Raw genomic sequence first — 13,842 nt, 5'->3', positions numbered from 1 at the left:
TATCACCTACGACAGTGGTGATCAAGTTCTACAAGTGCGTTGAGTACGAGGGCGACCCGATGTACGAAAAAAGACATCCCCTGACAAAAGGAAGGACATGTTTGAACAAATTAGAACCAAACTTCCTGGTGTTTCAAAATTCATTCTTGATTTTATATTCAGGAAGAAGACGATATTCACATCTATAAATATCAAAATCCAGAACAAACCCCCGGTGAATGAGAAAGGGGGAGTCAATATCAGAATCCAACGCCACCGGATCTGCAACACTTATGAAAGCAGACAGAAGGCGTGTATAAGCTTTTCAAGGAAATGCTGTGCATTCAAATGACAAATACATGCACAACTACAAATATTTCAAAATACCCCTACACGTGCACTAGAGAATGTATACACATAGATACACTAAAGGGGATATATAAAAATCACCCGCATGGGCCCCGGCGAGCGTGTTATTGGTACACACGTGACGCCTAGGGATGCTGCGCGGGTCGATAAGTGAATTCTGGTTCGAACCCGATCCTTCTATACGGATCAATAGAAGTCGACAGGGTTCGAACCTTTAAACAAATACACGGCTGTGGAAACCAGTGTATTTGTTTCAACACATTCGTATTAGGCATGCTAAGCCTACAATCAAAAGAATTCACTGAACAAAAAGCACGAAGCCTGCGAAACCCGATCCTCCTAAGCATGTAAATGGGAGTAGACAGGGTTCAAACCATTAGATAAATATGTGGTCACGAGGTCGACCAGAATATTTATCTAATACATTCTTTTTAGGCCTTCAAGGCCTAAAATCAAGAAAGTTCATGAACAAAGGCATGAAGCCTAAAGAACCCGATCCTTCTATACGGATCAATAGGAGTCGACAGGGTTCGAACTATCAAATAGATACACGGTTGTAGTGACCGGTGTATTTATTTAAATACATTCTTTTTAGGCCTTCAATGCCTAAAATCAAGAAAATTCATAAACAAAGGCACAAAGCCTACGAGAAACCCGATCCCCTATCGATAAGTTGATAGGGTCGACAAGGTTTAATCAACAAGTGAAAATGACCCCAAACACCCCGATGATGGCCGTGTTGAATGTTTATCTCAACCGGAGGGGTCCATTACATTCCCCTATCCTTAGCCGAATTAATCACCCCTTCAAACAGAACCTGGCCATCAGGAAACTAATCCAATATGCTGTCCAGCCATTCTGACCCAGGAAATACTATCCAGAAAACTTCCAACCAGCAATTTTGCCACCACGTCACTCCCGTATGCTAACTAGCAACCCTCCAAGAGCAGCCTAGGATTTCCTAGGCACTACAGTTTGTCGTTAAGGCTACCCCAAGCATCAAGATTGCTGACCAAGACTTGCATGATTGCTGTCCAAATCAGATTTCTGCATCTAGAGAGGACTCCACCTGCTGTCCTGAAGTCCAGAAACAGGAAATTGTTGTCCTGTATTCCCGGAATCCTCGTTTTGCTGTTTTGGAGGCCCTCCAATCCCATTCCAGCCAATCCAGCCGAAGGTTTTCTCTGCTAGGAGTCCTAACCGCAGCCACGTATCTTCTCTCTTTGGGTAAAGCTCTTTCTCCGGCTCTTTATCTTCGTAGTTACTCCTCAATTGTGATCTTAGTAGAGTCATGAAGATAGTGTTGACACTCGTCCGCTAAAACCTTAGTGATCTAGTGAGTAGAGTGAGGGGTCCTTGCATAGCAACTATCCTCATTGTTAATTTAGGGATTTATTGTTGAAACCATTTATGTATGCAACGTTAGATTGACTAGATTGTTTTATGATCTTAACTCTTACGCGTGTGATTCAGCCTAAGCTTATTTTACCGCTCTTAGTGTTTTCTTTTGTTGTTAGAAAATTCATTGTGAATATATGATTATTGTGGCTTCTAAAATTAAACGTGCAACTCCCTAAGTTAATCATCCTTGCATGATCGTTTTACATCAACCAACAATCGAAATATGATCTGATACAAATTTATTGTAGCACAACACCAAATCAAAAGAACTGAAAAATTATCAGAATCAAAGACTGCGCTAGAAAGTAATATAAAATAATAAGAAAACAACACAAAGGAAACAATATTTAATTTTATAATTTGACATTAACCAAGCCTATATCCATAGGAGTATAGATTGGATCTAATATAAAAACACACAAACTGCAAATATAGTGCACAAATCAAGAGTATTGACTAGCCTTTTTCCCAATTCTTAAGTATACCCATGCACAAAAGAAGAATAAAAACCACAACCTAACAAAGTAACCCTCATCTCGCATGCACCCTATAGGATAGCTAATCCTCCATGAAAATTGCTAAAATCTAGAGGGTATGTGAGTAATGAGAGAGATCAAAATATATCAACCCTAGTTGAGATAGCCATCAAGAATGCAAACAAAGAGGCAACATGATTACCAATAGACTGATTCGCAAGATATCCAAGGCAGGACTCCTAATGCTGCTCCAACCATACATTCCAAATCCAATTCAAGCCATGTATAATTCCTAGGGGTGAGATCTCGATTCCATATGACAAAGACAACAATCTTGAAAAAATCTTTTTTGAGACTGTATCTCACTCGCAATCCTAGGAGGCAACAATCATAATGCTAATATCTTAGTCGTACTCTTTCAAATTACCAAAATCAATATTCTTTCAATGCAAATGGGATGTGCTGAGAAAATTACTCTTGAAATTGAGAATAAATATGTCAATGCTTTGGCAGAGCTTCTGTTATTTTACATGTATTGTGTGTTAAGATGACTAATTTTGATAATAATAAAGAGGGGTTTGTCACTTCTAAGAAATTCGGTGGCAAATGGCAAATTTACCAACATTTAAATAATATTTCATTCATGCTTAACGAAATTTACATGCTGAAATATGATTATTTATTTAAAGATAACTTCTTAGCATTCGTAATTCATCTTTTAGAGACATTATGATTTTAAATTAAATGTAAGAGGTTTTGTGATAGGAAATACTTAGATCCAAGTATTTCCTATCTATTCGAGTGGGGAAAACAGCAAAAGAGTTGCTGTTTTTCTGCAGGAACTCAGCCCTTATTTAAAGATAACTTCTTAGCATTCGTAATTCATCTTTTAGAGACATTATGATTTTAAATTAAATGTAAGAGGTTTTGCTAAATAATTTGGTAAAGATAATACCATTGCAATGACTTAAGATAAATATATCTAACTAAAAGTTTAAAAAGAGAAGTGGCATGTTTTATTTCATAACATCGGACTTGTCCGTCTGCTCGAGATAAAAAACATGACATAATGACATAAAGCTTTGTCAACTCAATTTTAGTCATGGGAAAGATGTCTGTATGGACTTGGTGTTAGGGTTACCATAACATGGAAAAAAAACAAATTTGTTTCTATAGTGGAAATTTATTTTTAAAAAATGACTTAGTTGTCTAAAACAAGATATTTAAGTTGCATGAGTTGCCTAAAACAATTGTTTCTGATCGGGATATTATAAATTAACGAGTTAATGAAATCCTTGGAAACAAAAAAAAATACAAAATTTTAACTGTTTATCACTCATAAACTAAAGTAACTAAAAGAAATTAGGAAGATCAATTACATCGTTTGATACAAAATCCTGAATCTAGGTGGAATTAAATAATATCTATGGATGAGCTTGCATAAAATCATCTATCAATAAATATACTGGCATGAGTCCATTTGTTCAATTTGAGATTGTCACAGAGTTCCAACCTTTGGTCTAACTTTTCGAGGGACATGAGCACTAGAGAAGAATAAGATAAAATAGAAAGAGTAAATACCCATGAAATTTGATTAAATTTAGCTTAAACTTGTCAATAGGCAGAGACAACTAATAACTCCAAGAAAGGCTATTTGTGGACTTCCAACCTTTAGTCTAACTTTTCGAGGGACATGATAAAAAGTTGATGGTCGTTCTTCAATTATTATCATCTTCAGCCTCATTCCTTTGGGGTCCTCCCTCAAGAAATTATTGTTATTTTCACCTTAAATGAATTTCACAAGTTAACTGAGTGTATTTGACTTGTATGATTAGACAATAAGCATGCGTGGATCACTGTGGATAAATCATCACATCCAGTCCAAACATGATATAAAACAATTTCACAATAAGTTAACACTAAATACAAAAAACTCAAAGAACGTGTAGTTATGAGAAAAAATTACAAGGATTCATACTAAAATATTTGGAAAAATATTTATAAAATAAATTTGTGAAATTTACCTCACGTTCATTTTTAGTGCAGAATGTGGAGTAGATGGCTCCGACTCCTGAACTTTACCATCCACATTTCTCTCCTGATAGTATCAAGCATAACATTGATAAGTGAGCAAGAATGAAGCAATGAATCATGAAATTAATGAGGTGGCATTAAGTATTTGTTTTTGTTGAAAAGATGTAGAGAGGATGGCAAAGAATTCATGAGTATATGATACAATATGATTCACTTTGTTAAGAATATAAAGAGATAGTCATGCAACAACTGGCATATCGAATAGAGAATATGAATTATAAAAAGTGTCACTGAGCATAATAAAAAATATAAATTTATCCATCTTCAAAAGTTCAGCATTGATTATTATCTACCCTCAATATTTAAAACATTGAAATCAAATATGGAACCCAATCTGGTTCAACATATTCTATGACATCAAGACTAAGTAAATTTTATCATGGATTCATCATATCAGTGCTTCAGGCTCCATTCAATCCTCATGCAATGAGCACAACTATAACTAGGCAAGGCCCCAAGCAAGAGGCTTATAATTGGATCCAGTATCAGCAAAGTGGTAGATTAGCATAACACAACTCCACATCTTATCCCAAGTAGGCTCCATCACTTAGTTAAGATGTCATCCTTCACAATATCTGAGTAAATTGATTATTGAGCTGTAAAGAACACCCATGCAAGAGTAAAAAAAGGTTATACCAAGGCATTCCATTGTTAAATTCATTCACCGATCACTTAAAGTAGGTATGATTTAGCTAGGCGCTCGGAAGGCGAAGATGAGGCCCAATTTACCTTAGAAAATTTTATTCTGATCGGCCAAAGCTTATTGCAAGTTGCTTTTAATTCATTCAAGAGTTTGCACAAAAAACTGAGCCTATCACTACCAATTGCTGAAGTAAGTTGATTCAGGTTAGTTAAAAGACTGAACAGCATAAAAAGAGAAGGTAATTGCATCTGAATTGTTTAGGATTGCATTCAAATATATATCATAGAAACAAATTAAAGTTCATTGACCTGGTGAGAACAAAGATGCAGTAAAACAAAATTAAATATCTCAAAAATGGCTGATTAGACTAATTAAATAAAAACACTATCTATATTATCAATCAGTCATATAACATGTTAAGCCCTAGTAAAATATTTATCCATTGCAGATACTCTACCAAATTTGTCTAATAAAAATATAGGATGAAAATGGTTTTGTCTTATATTTCAATATCCAGCATTGAATTTCAGACCAAAGGCATGAGTAAATAATTTTGGTTCAAGAACTACGGGCCAATTTTATTCAAACAACTCATCTCTACTCTTTGAGCAGCAGAGTTGAGGCTATTTCACTTTCTACTCGAGGTTTGAAGGAGAATACTAGTCACTTCTTATCCTGAGTTCATTATACTTCTTTTTACACAATAAAATGGAGACAGAGACAGCAAGCTGTAGCTTTGTACAGCTGGCTATTCCATGGCCAACAAATAAAAACCGACATACAAAAACGTAGCAGTAGATTTCACAAAGCTGACATGAAAATTTGGGGTTGCTTTCAGCTTACCATAGGATCACGAGAACCTAAACAAAAAACCTAATGCAGTTTGGCGGATTGCTTTACTCAAAAAGCTACAATGCAACAGTTCCACCCAAGTTTAAAATGTCAAATGGCTGGTTTTGAACGTGACATTGTTCCATCAATGAACCATAAAAATTTGATAACTTCAAAGAATTGTGGAAGAGACGGACAAAAAATGAGAGAGTCAGGCACACATACTGCTAAAGGTCAACCTACCATAACTTTCATGTGCCAACAAAAAAACATTTAAAAAAATAAAGTATTGAAGGGCTCCAACATATTAATATGATTGTAATCCATGGCAGAAAAGAAAAACTACGCAAAAATAGGAAAGAATCAAAAGGACTAATCTAAGAACCTAAACTTGATTTCAACCATTTTTCCAACAATTAACACATTTTTCAAAGGCCAGCACATTAAAAATTTATGCAGAACATAATACTACCAGAAAGAATCAAAATCTAGCATAACCGTTGCACAGGTTTAAACAGGCTGAAATATACCAGATCCAAAGCTCCATGGTTGCCACCATTGCTGCTGGTGTATCTCCAAGCAATTGTTGCCGCCAGCTTTGCTTGATGCTCAATCCCCTGATTCAGAGAAGCCGATCCAACAACCTCCTCGTTACAACCTGCACCCACCAAAAACAACAAATCATATCAAAATATCCAACATTTCCGCCTCATGCAGAGCCTACCCTAATTTCAAGCAATCACAAATGAATGAATACTCATGCTAAGCACTTGCTAGCTAGATCCAAACAATTTGATACATGATGCCATCTCAAACAATTAGAAGCAAAAAGGAAAACCGAAAACCATTTAAATCATTAAGATAAGACAACTTTTCTACTCCCACCAGCAAACGAAACAATACAATCTAGACTGATCCCAGACATGGAAGATTGATCCCACTTCCAGTCTCATCCCTTCCAGAACATTGGAAGCCATTAACATCAGATCCAGATAATTCACTATTTCCCAATAATCAACAAACAGGTTATCCGCAAATCTCTAATTAAGAAAATAAAAGTACTATAAAACATGAGAAGAGCAAGAAGCGGACTGCATTAGCGAAAATTGTTCGTGGATGCCTCAATCATTCATACTAAAAAGCAAATGGTGGAAACAACCGAGAAAATTAGAGGGGAATCGGAAATCTAAGGGTAAAAAGTGGACATTAGTGAAGAAAACTGGCCTAAACTGTGTCGAGCAGTGGAAAAGGCTCCAGTTCCGTCGGGATCCAGTAGCCACCACAGACGGAGGTGAGAGAGTGTAGATCTTTCGGACGAAACAGAGAAGTTGGGTAGGAACAAGGAATTGGCACCTTCTCTCTCCTGGTACAGAAAAAAAAAACTACTAGCCAGTAGACAGTGGAAAACTCCGGTTTTTTTTTCCTGCCTCCTTAGATTTTTCGCTTTCAGATGTTATTTAACTACATTTAAACAACTGCTCGCGCTCGAGCATTTATATAAATTATAATTATATCTACTAATATGAAGTTGTAAATAAACCTATAAGCGTGTCTTTTATGCTTTCATGCCGTCATGTATATGACAAACCGGAGACTCCGCCGAGTCGCCGACAATAATGGCGCGAGGAGAAGCCCCAACTGGGCCTGGCGGCCACAACATAGTATTTCCAAGTTTATAGTGTATGTAGCTCTCCTTAAATTGTTGTTTGAACATTTTTATGAATTAAGAGATCTTGAATTTAAGTCATAAATATATATTATATATGTGAGTCGTGGCATTGTCCCTTAATTCTTTCAAAAAAAAATAAAAAAATTGTGTAAGTGAGCTAAGTTGATTTGTGAGTCAGGTTGAACTCTACTTGTTAATAAGTTTCAGATCTAATTTATTGAGTCACGAGCTCGAGTTCAAGCTCATATTACAACTTGTATGTTATACGAGTTCAAGTTTCAGCTTGTTTGAACATAGCTCCACAAATAGAGAAAAAAGAAATACCTTAATTTTTTACGCTGAAAACTTTGAAGAGAAAAATTACGGGTTCACGCCCAATTAAAATGATTCCACTGGTGTTTAAATAGATTACAAATGACAATTTTGTCCTGAAAATTGAGGACGACCGTGTTACAACAATCAACTGTCGAGTTGAAATATAGTGATGAACATATATAGATAGGAATCTGACGATGTTCAGTGGTCAGACGAAAATCCGACGTCAGTTCGCAGCCGGGAGGTAGTCTGGCGATGGCTGGTGCTTGAGTGAAATTCCTGCATTAGTCTGGCCGGGAAGATGTCCAGCGATAGTCCGACAATGATCAGTGGTCGAGCGGTGGTTAAGGAGTCTGGTGGCAAGATTATTTTGAGTTCTCCTTCTTCCTTCTCTCCCTTCTCTCCCTTCTCTTCCTTGCCTGGGATTCCGTCATTGAAGAATGAGGGGCCTATTTATAATTTTTTTAGAGTGGCATAGCCAGCAATTAGGAGGGAGATCAAGGGTATGTTGAGAGTGGTTTGAATGGACGGTCAAATTGATCCCCTTGATCGATGATGGTTTATTGGGTATTTTAATATCTTAAAGATATTAGAATTCAGTGATCTTGGGCTCGTTGGATTTGTCTCGTTGAGCCGCTCGATTTGACTATAAGCATGCCGCATTTGAAAATCGTTTTGTAATCCAAATTATGGTTTGAACATCCAAAGGCGCTTTGAGCCTTTGATTTCGACCCATTTGGGCTCAGATTTAGTCAAATTTGGTGTTGTTGGGTTCGTCTTTTCGAGATGTTTAGTACTACTATAAGTTTGTTTAAATCGGAGTTCGAATGATCCCATATTTAATTTCGGAAGTTTCCAACTTGATCTTGCCTCAAGATTCATGCCTTATTAAGATAATTTTTTGATAACATATCAAAGTTGTATCCTTCAATTTTTTCCAAAAAAAAAAACATATTACAATTTCTTGAATAATTTAATGACGTTGTAAATCTTATCATCACTATTTTCATTAAAGTTACTACTATAGTGCTACCATTTGAAAATATATAAAATAAAATATATTGTGGATTCCTTCAACATATTCTCCATTGAGCTGCCACTGTAGTGCCTTCTCTAATGGAAAAAGTATTTTGTGCGGTCATCCTACGGCGTTCAGAGGCAAATCAGAGCACACCACGTCACTTTTTTTATGTACATCGGGATTGCGTACTACTGTGTACCGATGATGTGGCGCACTCTAATTTGCCTCCAGTCGATTTGGTGATAGCGCAGAATAATTTCTCACTCTAATGAATCAATATTTCGGTGATTCTTCTCCAGCAAGCTAATAGACAATGGTAAACTCTTGTTTTTTTTTCCAACCTCCTTGGATTTTTCGCTTTTAGGATGTTATTTAACTACAATTCGTGCTCTCGCATTATTTATACAAATTATAATTATATCCATTAATATGACAGTAGCATATGGCTATAAGCATGTCTTTTAAGCTTTTGTATCATCATGGGTATGACGAACCTGAGACTCAACTGATAATATAAGGCATGAGAAGAATCCACAAGTGATTATGGCGGCTGGGAGCTGACACAAATACAATATTTTGATATTTTATTTTCAAGCTTAGCGACGTAAATGAGCCAAGTTAGCTCACAAGTCAGTTTGAACTTGTTAATAAGCTCAAGAATCATCTTGTTAAGTCACGCACTCGTTTGAGCTTTCATTATAGCTTGTATGCTATATAAGCTTAAGTTCGCACTCATTTGAACTTAATTCGTTTGCTTGCGAGCTGGCTCGCTTCTTCCCTCGTTATATTAGAATAAAAGTTAATGTTGTTATCCTTTAGTCTTTTAAGAACACATAAAAAATTTGCAATTTCTTGAAAAAAATAAAAATAGAAATGTTGTAAACCTTATCACCTTGCTTTCAATAAATAAAGATGATACCATTTAAAAATATATAAAATAAAATCTGCTGGGTACACCTTCTTCTCCAAGCTCTCTGTCTTCACAGCATCTTCTCTAGTGAGCTGCCGTTGCGATACCTTCTTCAACGAGCCATCATGTTGTTGATGCTTCTCCAACATGCTCACGTCATGCCTTCTGGATGACCTATCAAGTCAAGCTCAAGCTTGAGGTTATTTTAACAAGTTCAGCTCGAGCTCGAGTTCAATACATAAGCTAACCTCAAGCTCGAACTCGACTTCAAGCCTATCTTTGACTGGACAAGCCGAGCTCAAGTTAGGAGTAACTCAAGCTCGACTTGACTCATTTATTCAAGCCTTATATGTATTACGATATGATTATAGGAGCTGAATTAAATTCACTAAATTTTGCTCATTGAATTATATGATGCCCAAGCTAGGCCTTTCCAACCCAATGCGAAATCTTCAAAGAAGACATAACTTCATAATTGAGATGTCAAGTATGTTTGTATTGTATATTTTCTTAGAAGATATGACACTTATTTTGTTAATCTATATGATTATACGAGTGAGCAATTTTTTTGTGGATTACACTTATTGTTCATCATCATCTGATAAAAACTAAGACGAACAAGGTTCTTGCTTCCACAACCAGAGATATTTTTCCTAGCTCTATTTGATACTATAAAATAATGACTCCTCTAGTTATATCTAAGGATATCCTTTATATTACATAATTTACAATTTTACACTGATAGAATCATCTTTTAATTTAATTTAAAAATTGAATGTCTCAAATAATAAATATATAATACATAAACAAATCCCACAAAACAAGACATTTGATTAGTAATAAAAAAAAAAATATTTTGCTTTTATAAAAAGGTTGATGCTCGTTATCCTCAAATGGATGTAATGTGAGTCATTTTTTGTAAGAATATAATTAAAAACTAAACACATAATTGATTATGATTGATTAATTACCCTATTAATTTGTTTTTATTTGCATATGCTAATAAAAATAAACTTTCTTCTTCATCTCTTGTTCACGAGAAATTATGCTGTGCTGACACCGAACTATTCGGAGGCGAATCAGAGCGCGTCACGTCACCTGGTATACGTCAGGCACACAGCCGCGATATACAACAAAGAGATGACGTGACGCGCTCTGATTCGCTTCTGGATGAACAAAAGGTGGGTGGGCCCCGCTCCATGCAGATATTGTAAGCTTCTCTATCAGCTTGCTTGTCAGCCAAGCCGATATATATTCCCTCTTTCTGTATTCAAAGCTGGCATTTGATTATTCGCAATAATTTAATAAAAATAATGTGAATAGATACAAAATGAAGGTGGAATATTTACTTGCTTATTAGCTGGAATTTTTAGTAACACGAAAACGCCACTTTAAAGACACCCAATTTTAAGCGCACCTCACTGAGTATTTTGGGCAATGCTGTGTGGGCCCCGTTTTTATTTTATTTTATTTTTATTTTTATTTTGCCTGAACTGGGAGGAGGAGGACGCTTGGGTGAACTTTACGCTTTTTATTGAACAAAGTCTTTGCTTGCTATACCCGCAGCTGCTATGGCAGCATTTGTGCTCACATTGACGTGATGTAATTTTATAAAATGATCATAAGGAATTAATGCATCTTAATATTTTATATTTATATAAACATTTTAATATTTTATTATGTATTTTATAATAAATGTTTTCATTATGTTTAGATTTATCTATTGTTGCCGGTTGGAACATTCACGATGGTAGAGAAATAGAGAGGTTAACGTCATAATTTTATACGAAAATCCAACAGATAGAAAGAGAGAGAGAGAGAGTTGTAGCAGTTATAAAAGATATCATATTTTTCTACGTGAAAAATCCTACAAAGGAAAAACCATGGGGTCTGGCCCAATTAAAATGATTACACTAACGTGTTGTTGATTACAAATGATACCCTTCTTCAGGAGAAGATGTTTGCTCAATATTATGAATATACATCGTATAGAGAAGATTACATGATTGGAAGAATCTAATGATATGAGAGTTGTTCTCAAAAGAATGTTGGCATGCTCATTTGGTCGATAGAACGTATCGTAGTCATGTGATAAAGGTCAGATAAATTGCAATCAAGCGACTAGGGCTAGAGGGACCGTAATTTGGGGGCCACAAAGGTCGAAAGAATCATTGTCGAGTGACGAAGGTCAGAGGATCTGTAGTTGGGCAACAGAGGTTGAAGAGATCATAGTCGGACAACAAAAATCGGAGGGACCATAGTTGAGTACGTAATGCAAGTCGGAGGATTATAATTGGCGAGTGAATGAGTTTGGAAGAACCTAGTTGAGTGACATTGGTACCGTAGTCGGGTGATAGTGTTTCAAGAACCATAATAGGGCGATGGTGGTCCGAGGACTGAAGTCGGCTAGTGATGGAGGTCGAAAGGACCATGGTTGAGTAACGGTGGTTCGATATATGAACTTCGTCGACGAGTAGCCGAGGTCAGAAGGAATGTAGTTTAATTATAGTAGTCAAAGATACCATAGTCGGTCAGCAACAGAGGTCGTAGGGGCCATAGTCAGAGGGAGACGAAGGTCGAAGGGATAGTTGTCGTGCGACAGACCTCTAAGGTGTGAGATTTTTATATTCAGAGTACTATGAAAACCTGTTTGACCTAACTAGAAGTCAAATAACCTATTATAATTCTCCATTTAAATTATTTTGTTCATGTTTGAGAGTAATCCGTGTGCATGTAAAGGTTTGCATGTGTTCTGTAATGAATTTCAAGGGTCTATTTACATGTTTCTGAAATTTGAAAAATTCCCACGAACGCCCTAGCGCTGAAGTTTCGAGAAAATCTACATTTAATTCAACGCTCTGACAACACTGTGATCTCTAAGGAGTGACATGGCCAATGCTACGAAGTGGCGCGACACTAGTGCAAATTTTAGTATTACAAATATTAATCAAATCCACTATTCATTTTCGTTCTGTTTCTTTGGGCACCAGAATTTGAGAGAGATAGAGAGGGTTTCTAGTGAGAGAATGTCCACTTTGAGCAACTTCGAGTTATTTTTAGTCGTCGACCTAATTCTAAAAGTTGCTCAGATCAAGATATGTTACATTTTGCCTATCTCTTTTTTTTTAATAATTTAGAATTTTTGGAAATTTTTTGATTAAATTTATAATTTGATTTTACAAAAATTCAATTTTAACTTTTATTCATCTAACTTTTGATATGTTATTGGTACAATAGTTTTGATCGTTTAATTGAGAATTTATTCGAGATTATTCACTAAGTGATTTTGAAAAACATCTAGTTTTATCAATTCAAAAACTTGTTATGACATCTAAAAAAAGTGTTTTAATTCAATTAAAACTTCATAATGCAGTTTTTGTTACATATCGCTAAGGAACTTTAGCAAATTCTAAATTGAATTTGATTATACTTTATTATGTTGGAATATGTGTTTGATTTATTAAAATATTTTAATTAGCGTCGGAAGATATTCTGTTGGCAAAGATAATATATTATATTATTTGTTATGTGATAAAAACTCTCTGAAGCGGAATTATGTTCATGGCGAGAAGGGGTTATGATAATATATAGTCTTGCTGATTATGTAGTTCTTGAGAAGATTATTGTAACATGAATAAAGTTGTGATTTAAGTCCAAAGGTGGTGATAGTCATCACATAAGAAATGTTATTATGCTAACTTGGAGAAGATAGTTACAATGTAAATTGTGGTTATGATATAGGTCTAAAGGTGATTACTACTATATAAGGAGGTTTTAGTTTAGGTTCGAAGTAATGATGACTATGGTGCGAGTACTCATGTAGGTCTTAAGGAAATTGTTGAAATACAAGTGATCAGGGCGTAACATAAGTCTAAAGAAAATAAATGTAGTATATGGAGACTATAATATATGTTTAAATGTACAACCACTTTGACACAAATTATTATATCGTAATTCTTAATAGAGAGAATTATAATGTAAACTAGGTTGTGGTTTAAGTCTTTTAGAGATAACAATAGTGTAAATGGATTGCAATGAAGCTCTATAAGAAGCAACAATTATGAAGAAAGTGTGGTTATGAGTTGGGTCTTGAGGAAATGGTTGTAACATTAGCAACAATGCAATGTAGGACCA

At 35.5% G+C, this 13,842-nt stretch overlaps 1 protein-coding gene across 1 annotated transcript in view; it reads right to left on the bottom strand.

Moving 5' to 3' along the window:
- LOC110110363 (protein CELLULOSE SYNTHASE INTERACTIVE 1) overlaps positions 1-7,235 on the bottom strand; it is a 27,818-nt gene extending 20,583 nt beyond the window's left edge. The window contains 3 exon segments of the mRNA XM_020841793.2: positions 4,250-4,323; positions 6,324-6,451; positions 7,018-7,235. Of these exon segments, the coding sequence (XP_020697452.2) occupies positions 4,250-4,260 (11 nt within the window). The 5' untranslated portion in view covers positions 4,261-4,323; positions 6,324-6,451; positions 7,018-7,235.
- Positions 7,236-13,842: the final 6,607 nt, after the last annotated feature.

This window comes from Dendrobium catenatum, unplaced genomic scaffold (assembly GCF_001605985.2).
Source record: "Dendrobium catenatum unplaced genomic scaffold, ASM160598v2 fragScaff_scaffold_853, whole genome shotgun sequence".
In the NCBI taxonomy this organism is placed as follows: domain Eukaryota; kingdom Viridiplantae; phylum Streptophyta; class Magnoliopsida; order Asparagales; family Orchidaceae; genus Dendrobium; species Dendrobium catenatum.
This window is presented reverse-complemented; position numbering and strand designations above follow the sequence as displayed.